Consider the following 12,700-nt stretch of genomic DNA (forward strand, 5'->3'; position numbering starts at 1 on the left):
AATAATGAAATCTTCTTTCTTGTTGTGTGATTTCCTTGTAGAATTCTTGTTAAACCTGAAACCTGGTGGGAAAAACAGGAAGAGTGATTTTAGAGTATAGCTGGCTCTCTCTTATAGCTAAGTAGTAATCCTTGTTAGTAGTGCCAAGGGGTATAGTAAAGGTGAGGAAGTCATATTTATATACTAGAATGGTTCTAAGTCAGAGTCTTTATAGCTCCTAGTTAGCTTCAGGTAGAAGGCTCTAAAGTGATAAAAACTAAAAAATCTATTCTTAGGAAAAGGGTCTATCTTCTTTTTGCTTTATAGGCTATTAACTAGTGATATTCTTTAAGAAGTTCTTTTATATTGCTAAAATCTTCTTTATCTAATCATTTATTCTTATAAAAAGGATATCTAAGCTATTTTACTAAGTACTTAGTTTGTCTACAGTAGATATAATAATTGATAATAGCTTTGATTTCCTATTCTTCTTTATTATTTATAATAATCATTTATAGTTCCTATTTACTTTTTTCTTCTCTCTATAGATAATATGGTTCTAATAAAGAGACATAGAAAACAGAGTGAATTTGATGCCAATTTGCCAGTAGCTGAAGCTGGTAAGCTTGCTTTTCTATCCTTTTAATAATCTTAAAGCTTTTTTTATATAGAAAGTCAAGCTTCTTGTTTAACCTAAAGGATTTAAGGTTTTTTATAAATAATAGTATCTAGTTATCTATAGTGTACTCTTTTAGTTGGTGATGTTTATTGTAATAGATGGCTTGTATCTAGATTGCTTCTTTAAGATAAAGCTTCACCTGCTTTCTGATTTCTTTTAATTTCTTGACGTGTTTTTGTGTCGATTAAACCATGAAAGATTTAATATAGTTATTAAAGAGAGGCTTTAGATTGAAGCTAACTAGGCCTCTAAGTGGGGTTATCTTAGTGCTTATATATTTCGAGTTATTATAAGTGAACTTGTCAATCGGTTCAACAACTCGTCACCAAGATGTGAATCGGGGTGGGTATTCTGCTAACAGAAGGCAAGATGAGAAGTTTGTGTAAGGCAATCCTAGGATAAGTAGAGTACTATCGCAATGATAGGCTGCAAAGTATGTTGAAGAGTAATAGTAGTATGCTATTTGCTTGAGAGAATAAAACACAATAAACTAGATACATGATGGTAAATGAGTGTCCTTATATAGCGGATCCTAAACATAGCGAGCATAGTCAAGCTCTGCTTGACTATGTTTAACACATAGTTCCTTAGCATAGTCTCACTATGTTGACTATGCAGTCACGTGCCTAATTCCGTAAGGTGGGTCTTTTCGTATGGAGACTCTTTTCGTGTGGAGATCCTTTCCGTACGGGATCTCTTTTCGTACGGAGTCTGTTTTCGTATGGAAACCATTTCCATACGACACAGGCTTCCGTTCGATGAGTCATTCCATGCGGGAGTATAAGTGTAGGCGTTTCTTCCTTCTCGGGTACAATCAGAGATTCTACCCCATGAGAATATCCAATAACCTTTGCTTATGTAACTAGCGTCCGCTGTCACATCTATTGGCTGAGCGTTATCGATTCTTATGACAATCCCCTCCTTTGAAGGCTGGCGTCCCGACAGTCACATAAATAGTCGCAGGCCCCCCCCGTCGCACAGGTAGGCTGATTTCCTTTTGTTAACATTCTTGGTGGTGATGTTCTAACCATGTCGTCAAAGCAAAATATCGATAAAAACAATTTGTTCGCCCGTATTGTTGAAACCGGGATCGTTCTTCTTTTCCCTTGCCACAAGTGTGCTCTTTCAGGGAAGTCGTGTATTAAATCAGAAATTTCAAAGCGTTGCAGTGAGTGTGTTCGCAGCGGTCGCGGTCGTTGTGTTGAGATGGCGTCTTCGGATTTGGCATGGAAGAAGTTGTTGGCTGCTCAAAAGAAAATTGAGGAGGATGAGGAGGCAACTCTAGCGAAACTTCTTCGTCTCAAGAAACAGCGGAAGCTGCTTCAGAAGCGCGCCGGTCAGTTCATTCAGACGGACATTAAGGATGTGGAGGAGTTGGAGCGTTTGGAGGAAAAGGAGGAGGAGGAACGGAAACGAGAGGCCGAGCTGCAAAAATCAAACGAGATGATTGCGGCTGCCATCCAGGAGTTTCCCGTGTCGTCTAACAACGAGTTCGACCACGTCCTTTCCGAGTTTCTTTCTGGCGAAACGCTCGAATCTTTTCGGGGCAGTTCAAATGCCTAACTGGTTCCCATGAATTGTGTTCAGGTCCGTATCCTTTCCAGCTGACTAAGTAAAAGATTCTTCCTTCTACTAACTTTCTCTTCAGAATGTTTTCAACTTCATATTCATCCTCGGTTGCTTCGTCGTTACTGTTTTCTGGGTTTTCGGTTGGTTCCAATAATGAGATGTGAAATACTGGGTGCACTTTCATTCTTGCTGGTAGTCGGAGTTTGTAATTGTCGTTGGCGAGTTTTTCTTGAATCGTGAAAGGTCCGTATTTGATAGCGTCAAGTTTGTTGCTTGGTCTCTTGCTTGGAATGTTGAATTTTTTCTGTCCAATTGTTCGTCGTAGTAAGTAAACTTTCTCCCCCTTTTTGAGGATTGGCGCGTCCTCGCGCTTCTTGTCGTAGTAGGTCTTCATTCGGTTTTCAGCCCACTTGATGTCTTTCGATATTGTCTGATGGAGTGCCTGTAGTTTGTTGGCTTGTATTATCGCGGCTTCGGATAATCCTTCTCGTGGTACTTCAGACCATGTCATTCTTGGGTGTCGTCCAAGATTTGCAAAATGTGGAACTTGTTTCGTTGTAGCGTTTTCTGCATTGTTTAATGCGAACTGTGCTAATGGTAGTAGTTCTACCCAGTTGTCTTGTTCCCAGTCTAAATAGTGTCGAAAATACTGTTCAACTGTTTGAATCATTCTTTCAGACTGGCCATCAGTCTGTTGGTGATTCGCGGTTGATAGTTTGTGATGCATTCCGCATGCCTTTGCAATTGTCTGCCAATATTTGGATGTGAACAACTTGTCTCGGTCCGTGATGAGTTCGTTTGGTAATCCGGTCCATACAAAAACTTTTCGTAACATAAGTTTTGCACATTGTTCTGCTGTCATATCCTTTGGTGTTGGTTCTAGGATAACATATTTCGTAAGTCGGTCGACCGTTATTATGGCATCGGTGTAGGTAACTCCTGTTACTGGGTCCTTGGACTGCGGTAGTCCTTGGATAAAGTCAACAGTGATACTTTTCCATGCTTCTTCTGGTACTTCCGGTATTTGCATTTTTCCAAAGGGTTTGTGGTGTACTGCCTTGTTTCTGTTGCATTCGTCGCAGTTTCTGATGTAATTCTCAACCCTTTTTCGGACATAAGGAAAGTAGAATGTTCGGGTAATCATTTCGATTGTCCTTTCAACTCCTTGGTGTCCTTTTGTTGGAGGATCGTGGTAGCGCTGAATGACTTCTGTAGTCATATTCTGCGGTACTCTGATCATTCCATTCCATATCGCTAAGCCTTTCTGAACATTTTTCGTAACTTGTCCGGCTTGTAATTCTTCTTGTATTTTTTGATCCTTGTTGGTTTCCTGATGCATTCGTTCGTAGAATGGATCATCGTCAACAACTCTTATTGCGGTCGCAATGATTGCATTGTGATTGTGGCGTAGAACTCCTGATTCTTCTTGCAGAATGTTTGTCTTGGGGGGTTCTATCCCGATCGCGTAATCTGGTCGTCTGCTTAATGCGTCTGCGGCTGCATTTTGTTTTCCTGGGATATGTTCAATCCTGTAATTGAATTTGGCTAGTTCTTCGGCCCATCGTATTTGTCTTCCAGATAATTCTTTTGTTGTCGTAAAGTACTTCAAATTGTGATGATCGCTTTTGACGATTACTTCATGTTTCGCTCCTTGGAGATAGTGTCGCCATTGTCGAAATGCTTGAACTATCGCGAGTAATTCTCGGTCGTGGACGTCGTAGTTAACTTCCGCCGATGTAAACTTTCTCGAGTAGAATGCGACAATCTGCGTTTCTCCTTTTTCATTGATTTGTTCATGGATTGCTCCAAGAGCATATCCAGATGCGTCTGTTCGTAGAATGCTTTGTAATTCTGGGTTAAATAGTTGTAAGATTGGCGCAATTTTAACGAGTTCTTTAACGTTTTCAAAAGATCGTTGTCTCCTTGCTGTCCATTCAAATGGTTCGTCTTTTTTCAGCAATTCTGTCATTGGTGTTGTAACGTCTGAGTATTTCTCAAGATATCGTCGAACGTATCCGCTGGCTCCAAGAAAAGATTGTACGTCGTGGACGTTCGTTGGAGTTGGCCATTCGAGGATAGCGTCTAATTTTTCTTTCGGTATCTCTAGTCCGTTTGTTGTATATACCATTCCTAGGTAGTTGACTCGTGTGGTGTCGAATTCACACTTCTTGATTTTGAGAGTCAATCCTGCTTCCATGAGTTTTGTCATAACCAGTCGTACATGGTTATCGTGTTCCTTCGGGTCTTTTGAGTAGACTATAACATCATCGAAGTATACTGCAACGAAGAGGTTAAGGTATTCTCGTAGGATGTGTGTCATAAACCTCGCGAATTCTGCTGGTAGCCTTTTGAGTCCCATAGGCGCTACTAGCCATTCGTACAGTCCCAAGTCTGTAAGGAATGCTGTTTTCCAGATGTCGTCATTTTTCATTCGTAGGTTGTAGTATCCCCATTCAACGTCGAACATTGTCATGATTTTTGCGCCTTGCAATAAATCTCTCTTCTGTTCCTGATGTGGCGCTTTGTTTGCGTCGTCTTCGGTCATGTTATTTAATTTTCGGTAGTCGATGACCATTCGTGGTGATCCGTCGCGTTTTGGTACAAACATTGCTTGTGCAGAAGCCTTTGCTTTTGATTCTCTGATGTAACCGGCTGCTAAGAATTTCTCAATGAATTCCTTAGTAGTTCGGAGTTCATCTTGTGAGATTTGTCGTTGCTTCACTTGTGGCACCTGCGCTCCTGCTTTGAGAGGTATCTCTGCTTCATATTCCTTTTCGTGTTGTGGTAGTCGATATTCTTTTTTCACAAATAATTCGGTAAAGTTTCGATATTTTTCTGGTAGCTTGTCGAGCACTTCCTTCAGTTCCTTTTCGTAGATTTCTTTTGGTTTCCTTCGTGTTTCAATTTGTCGGTCTATTTCGTTTATTTCTTCAGCATGTTTCACCTTCAACTGCTGGTTCGGTTTGATCCCCATTTGCTCTGTTCGTAGCATCTTCAGGTCTATTGACACCGTCTCGTGTTTCCAGTCAATGATAGGATTATGTTTCCGTAGCCATGTCATTCCGAGTATAACGTCGAAATCCTTTCGCTCGAACGGACTTAAATCCAGTTGGATGCCTTCTTCGTGTTCTCCTGATTTGATTGTGATGTTTTTAGTTCGTCGTACGAATCCTTCGATCGTGATTTGTCCTTCAAAATTTTGTACAGTATGCCATAGGTTTGTTTCGTACGTTTGGATCCTGTTTTTCCTGACGTATGCTTCGCTAATGTAATTTGTCGATGCTCCTGAGTCGAGGAGTAGTTTGGCTTCGTGTCCGTCGATTGTTCCTTTGATAATGATCACAGTTTCTCCTGTCTTGATGGTTGTGGCAATAAGGTGATGTCCCTTTCTGTGTCTTTCAAGGTATCGTTTCTGTGATAGAACAATTTCGGTCCAATCTTCATCGGTGTAGATGACTCGTCCTTCGTGGTATGGACATCTTTTCGCGTAGCACTGGTCAGTTTCGATGCTATTATGGAAAGGATGCCAAATTTCTTCTGCGTAGCACCAACATTCGTTCCAGCCCTTCGGACAGTCCGGGATGGGTTGATAGATGATCATCGGTGCCGTTGGCTTCCATTTGTTCTTTTCCTTTTCTTCGAGGTGAGTCGGACATTTTGACTCATAGCATTGCGTCCAGTGTATTTTCTTGTGATGGTGTCCTCCATATTGTGGGTAGTACATGCATGAACATCTTTCGGTATGCCCAAGCATCGGGTGGCACAACCGTGTTCCTTTGGTGAGTGAGACGTATTCGAATTCGTTTGCGAGTGCGATGTTCTTTTTCCCGTGCATATCGCATTTGTGAAATGTCCACTCGTGGCATTTTTCGCATTCAAGGATGTGTTGTCGGTATGTCTGAATAGAGTCTTCCCAACATACTGGTTTGGGTGGTTTGCAACTGCATTCTCGTTTTGGTTCTTCGTAGTCGATTTCAGGGAATTCCTCTGTTGTTTCGGAGTCTTCACTGTCTGTTTCCAGTTCTTCTTTGCTTGTTTCTGGAATCTCAATTCTTGTTCCTGGAACCGTCGTGTTGGTTCCTAGGACTGAATCCCATTCTTTCTTTGTGATTAGTGGTCGTTTCTGGAACAGTCTGATTGTTTCATTTGCTTGGTTGATCGCTCTTGCGGCGTCTTTTCTGAGGTTGGTTGTTCTTGCTAACTGTGATTGTTGCGGGGTGTCTGATTCTCGATCCGAGTCCTCGTGGTCAACTTCCTTGTCTTTTCCACCGTCTCGAAACGTCAGGGGGTGTTGGCTTTCACTTCCTGATGAAAGGTCATCAATACGCCGTCCAGCGGTTTTGCTGTATTGGTCTTCTCTGCGAGGTTCTCTGATTGGTCCTTTCTCTTGACCTTGTCGTAGGTGAGGTTGCGCTTCTTCCGGGTTAGCGTCTTCTTCCTGGGGTGGTTCCCTTTCTGAACTCTGTCTGAGGCGTCCCTTAGATTGCCCAGGGCTATCTTCTGGCTCGAAATTCTCGAGCGCGTTGTATATTTCTTTTTCCAATATTGGTCCCCAGAAGTCCTTGACTTCATCGACCTGTTCGTTTTCTGACTCCTCCTCTTCACTGTCCAAGGGGGTCACAATTGTCTGGTGTATGGCCGCAATTTGTTGATGGACTGTTGTTATCTTCTGAGGGCTGACGTTACCGTTCTGTTTGTTTTGCCCTGATCGGCACTGTCGTGCAAAGTGTCCTTTTCGTCCGCACTTGTAACAAGCTTTGTTTTCCTTGCGCTTGGCCATTTCTTCCTTACTGATCACGTTGTTGAGCTGCATCTTGACATCGCCGTCCTTGTCGTATTGGGTTCCTCGCTTTGCCGATGTGTTGGCATACTGAGGGAATCCTCCAACTTTCTTCCACCTCTGAAACTCCTGTCGCTTCTGTTTGATCTCGAACAGTTTGTTGTCAATCTTGACCGCCATCTCAATGAATCTGTCAATGTTGTCGGGTCGGTCGAGTTTGATGAGTTCCGTCTGGACTTCTTCCTTGAGCATGTTTTCAAAGGTTGCGATTTGAATAGCATCATCATAGTGCAGTGGTGTTACTATCTGTCGGAATTTGGTTGCTAACTGCTGAGCGGATCCGGTCTGTCGTAGGTATCTTAGTTGTCTTTCTGCGGTCCGTAGCTCATCGATATTTCCGAACGCTTCTCCAAGTTTCTGTTTGAACATGCCGTAGTTCGAAAACAGTTCCCTGGTGATAGTTCCCCAACTACCTTTGTCGATAGTGTATAATTCACTTAGCATAGGCTGTATCCATTCTGCTGCTGCATCGGTAAAGCATGATGCCACAAAGATCATTTTCTTTTTGTCATTGGTGATCTGGTTGGCTTCGATATGCATTTCCATGTTGACCAAGAATGTCTTCAACTTAGATCTAGTTCCGTCGAAGGTCATGGGTTTTGGTAGCTTGACCCTGTTGCCGGCTGTTCCAGCTTCGCCAGGTGGTATAGCCATGACTTGAGCTTCGAGTTGGTTGACATGATCGTCTCTTTCAGCGACCGCAGCTTGCAGTCTTTGAATGTGTTCATTCATTTGATCGATGACTCTTTCCAACGTGGTGAATCTTTGCTGAGTTTGTTCGTCGGGTTCATCGTCACTGTCTTGATCGACTGGTCTTGCTTGTCTTGCAGGTGGGCGCGGAGTTGCCGGTCCTGCTGCTGGTGCGTTGCTATTTCCTGCCATGATTAGCTCGTTAGTAAGGTTCGATTGCTTACCTAGTTCTCAAAACTTCGTGTTATGAGGGTGTTTTATTGTCAATCGGTTCAACAACTCGTCACCAAGATGTGAATCGGGGTGGGTATTCTGCTAACAGAAGGCAAGATGAGAAGTTTGTGTAAGGCAATCCTAGGATAAGTAGAGTACTATCGCAATGATAGGCTGCAAAGTATGTTGAAGAGTAATAGTAGTATGCTATTTGCTTGAGAGAATAAAACACAATAAACTAGATACATGATGGTAAATGAGTGTCCTTATATAGCGGATCCTAAACATAGCGAGCATAGTCAAGCTCTGCTTGACTATGTTTAACACATAGTTCCTTAGCATAGTCTCACTATGTTGACTATGCAGTCACGTGCCTAATTCCGTAAGGTGGGTCTTTTCGTATGGAGACTCTTTTCGTGTGGAGATCCTTTCCGTACGGGATCTCTTTTCGTACGGAGTCTGTTTTCGTATGGAAACCATTTCCATACGACACAGGCTTCCGTTCGATGAGTCATTCCATGCGGGAGTATAAGTGTAGGCGTTTCTTCCTTCTCGGGTACAATCAGAGATTCTACCCCATGAGAATATCCAATAACCTTTGCTTATGTAACTAGCGTCCGCTGTCACATCTATTGGCTGAGCGTTATCGATTCTTATGACAGAACTGAGCTACTGATAAATGCTGTGTCTAGTTATTCTGTCACTAGTTTATATAGCAGTGTAGATAGTGTTTTATAATCTGGTTTAATCTCTCTGTCTGGTTGTCTGTCTGTGGGTGAAAAGCAGTGCTTAATTATTACTTGATTCTGAACTGATATATTAGTTCAGACTAGAATCTGCTAGTGAAAAGTGATCTTTGGTTAGTAACGATGTTATCTGGGTAGCTATAGATGTTGAAAACTCTCTTGGTTATTATATCTGCAAGTTCTTTAGTATTAATACTCTTTTTATAAGGAATATAAGTGCCTAGCTTAGTAAAGTGGTTAACAACGACCAATATAAAGTTATAAACTTCTTTCTGAAGTCTGCTTAGAGGCAGGTCTATGATGAAGTCCATAGATAAGCTTTTACTTGGTCTTAAAAGGACTGGTAATGATTGTAATTGACTATAAGATCAGTACTTTCATATCTTTATAAGCTGATATATCTCATAAGTATGAATGTATTTATCTATATCTTAATCTATCTTAGACCAATAATACTTTTAATTTATTAAGTTAAGAGTTCTTATAATACTGAAATAACCTGTATATGGGTGGTTATAATACAATTTTATAAGTTTATTCTGCAGAGCTATATCCTTTGGCATATATACCCTCTCATGGTAATATAGAAGACTGTTCTTAGTACTCTAAACTGTCTTTGAGTTTCTGACTTGGTTCCTAGTTGTTTTTGAGTTATTTCTAACTTAGTTTTTAAGTAGGTTTCTAGTTGTCTTTAAGTTGTTTTTAATTTAGTTCTTAGATGAGTTTATTAATTTGGATTTGGAAATTCTGTTTGCTGGAACCATCTTTTACTAAGAAAAGGTGTCCTCTTCCTATAGCTTCTATACTAGATCTGTAGTTGATGGTGTTAAAGAGCTAAAAATATCCTTAGTTTGTATTATTTTAAGTACAAGTCTTCTCTGGTAACAGCAGACTCTGGAAACCTGATTATCTATACGCAAAGCTATATTAAGGCTTTCTCTTTGGGATAAGCTTGCCCTACTGGGACTATCCTCTAGAGATATTAAATTTGCCAGCTTTATGCCAGACTCTAATATATTTAATTTCAATTTATGTTATAAAGTTAGTAATAATTTAATATCTTCTTCTTCCTCTCTGTCTTTAAAAAAGTCTAGATATTAGGATAGAATATCTAAAGGATTCTTTATCTCAGATTTATATTCAATCTCAAAATTATAAGCTGCTAGAAGCTAAGTTTATTTAGTCTACTTTACATTCAACTTCTTTACAGTAAAAAAGTAAGTTAAATTATTATAGTCTGTCTGTATTCTAATAGGGTACTTGCTATCTTTAAGATAGTAATATTATTTCTAGAAAATAAATATAATTGCTCCTAATTCCTAGTTATATATCAGCTAATAATATTTTATCTCATTATACTTTTAGCTTAAAAAAGTAATTAGATACTAGTATACTTAGTTTTTAATTAGTTCTAAGTTAGAGCCGACCTAGGTTCTAATAGAATCTATATTAGAGCCTAGTTGTAGAAGTATAGCTTCTTTTCCAATCTTTAAGGTATCTATAATAATCTTAATTCTTTTCTTTAGATTAAAATATCTTACTACTAAAAGATTTTTAAAAGTATTATAAAGCTCTTTAAAAGCTTTTTTTATTTCTAAAGTTAGTTTAAACCTATAAGTCCCTATTTTAAGATCTTCTTTAAGCATCTTAGATAGTAGTGTTATTATAGTTAAAAAACTTTTTATAAATTTTCTAAAGAACCTAATAAAGTCTAGGAAAACTTAGATCTCCTTTACAGACTTTGGTTCAAGCTAGTTCCGAATAACTTCAGTTTATTTAGTATCTATTAAGATTCCTTGCTTGTTAATGATATAGCCTAGGAATTTTACTCTCTATTAATAGAAACTGTATTTTGAAGCTTTTGTATATAGTTGGTGGTCTTTGAGCTTCTGTAGAACTTATTTAATATACTTTATATATTCTTTTTTTGATTATAAATAAATTAGGATATTATTAAGGTAAATAATTATAAAATTATTAATAAGGCCTTTTAAGGCATCATGAATATAAGATTAAAAGGTTATGGGGGCATTAGTCAATCTAAATAGCATGACTAAATACTTATAATGTCTATATCGAGTTTGGAAAGCTATTTTCCACTTGTCTCCGCGTTTGATTCTTATCTGGTGATATGCATCCTAGAGATCAATCTTAGTAAAGTGTTTGGATCCTGTTAATTAGTCCAGTATCTTGTCTATTCTTAATAGGAAATAATGGTTTTTGACTGTAATCTTATTAAGACTGTGGTAATCCATGTAGACGTGTAAAGAGCTGTCTGCTTTTTTTATAAATAAAATAGATATATTAGCTGGGTTTGTTGATTTTTAGATTTAACTCTTCTGCTGCATCTTTTTTAGGTATGTGTATAGATGTTCTAGTTCTTTCGCTAAGTATGGGTAAAAAGGTCTATAAGGAGGGCTCTTTATATCTAGTTGTAATATAATCTTATGATTAATATTTTTAGAAAATAGGATTGCTGTCTTCTTTTCTAAGAATATATTGGTATACTTGTTATAAATGTCTGGAAGTTTTCTTTTTTCTAGTTCAATTATTTCTGTAGATAGGAAGAATATAGTCACTATTTTTACTAGCAGTCCAAAGCATTGAAGTATCTTAATTTTAATTTTAGTAGATAATTCTTTATTTTTTTAAAATTGCCACTTTTGCCCGCGCTAGGTAAGGATTATAGGATCTTTATTCTAAAGCTAGGTCTTCCCTAGAATAGCTTTAAATCTGGTTATATTGATTATATAGAACTGTAGAGAATAGTTTTTTTCTCTCCTCTTTATATTAATAACTATAGTGTTAAGATTGAGAATAGCGAAGTAAGTAGTGACCTGCCTATTAATAAATTTAATAGGTTATTCTAGATTCTAAGTCAGCTCCTAGCTAGCTTTGAGTAGAAATCTATATAATATAAAATTCTTGTTTATTCTAGTGTTGAATATAATGGTTATTTTAGATCTTGCTTCAGGAAGGTTCAATCTTATATAAATTGGTATAATGAAGTTCTTTAAGTCTTTTTTCTTTCTCAAACTGGCAACCACAGGTAGTTTTTATTAGGTTTGCTCTTTATCAGACTGTTTCTCAGTTTTTTTTTCCTTTTTTGTATGGATAGTATTTAGCTTTAGAGGTAAAATTGGATTCCTTTTAGTGGTTTTAATAGCTTTGTATTTAGTGGTATAATGATCAGTACAATTATAATGATAACAGATCACTATTAACTTATCTTTATTCTTTAAAAAGGATTTCTGCTTCTTTTAAGATTTCTTTTAGTTGTTATAATCTAATCTATATTTTTGCTTTCGAGTCGGCTTCAAGTTGGAATCTTCTTAGTTCTGAGTTGGACCTTAGCCTCTAGAGTAATTATTATTCTTATTTTTAGCTTTTTTTTTTAATCTCTATTTTTGCTTCTTAATTTAATACAATTATTAAATAGTAGTAATTAGGTCTAGAAGCTTCACTGAGAGCATATCTATTTTTATAATATCTAAATGGATCTTTGGTAACAGCTTTGCCAGAAAGATTCAATATTTAAAGAGATCTTTAGTTAGTAGAGGCCCACCACTTCCTTCTCTCGCTTTCTTGTAGAGAATTGAGAATTTAGAATAAAAAGCCTTAGGGTCTTATTTATTTAACTGTATTAAACTTAATAAAGCTATAGCACTGTTGATTTTTTGGTTCTAGAGAGATTTAATCTAGTCCTCTAACCAGGTTCAGAAATTGTTAAAGATAAAAGATTGTAAGTTAATTAAATTTTTTTTCTTTTTCTATTAGATATGATGGTCTTTATTAAGCTAAATGACAGTATATTAGACTTTATTTGCTTTGTTGGGATAGGACTAGAGATAACTTAAGATATTATTTTCTATGTCTTTAATCTATTCCTTGAATTCCTTGATTGATTTTAAAGCGAAGCACTTAAGGTCTGGAATCTTGATATTATGATATTCACTGGTAGTCGCGTGCAATAGTCTAGTGATT

At 38.0% G+C, this 12,700-nt stretch overlaps 1 protein-coding gene across 1 annotated transcript; it reads right to left on the bottom strand.

The window, feature by feature from the left end:
* Positions 1-4,945: 4,945 nt before the first annotated feature.
* Positions 4,946-7,511, bottom strand: TRUGW13939_06786 (uncharacterized protein; the record flags this gene model as incomplete). The annotated part of the gene is made up of 2 exons (XM_035489933.1): positions 4,946-4,966; positions 5,034-7,511. 2 exons carry the CDS (start codon positions 7,509-7,511, stop codon positions 4,946-4,948), a joined length of 2,499 nt encoding a protein of 832 aa, XP_035345826.1.
* Between the last annotated feature and the right edge of the window lie 5,189 nt (positions 7,512-12,700).

This window comes from Talaromyces rugulosus, chromosome III (assembly GCF_013368755.1).
Source record: "Talaromyces rugulosus chromosome III, complete sequence".
NCBI classification, from domain to species: Eukaryota; Fungi; Ascomycota; class Eurotiomycetes; order Eurotiales; family Trichocomaceae; genus Talaromyces; species Talaromyces rugulosus.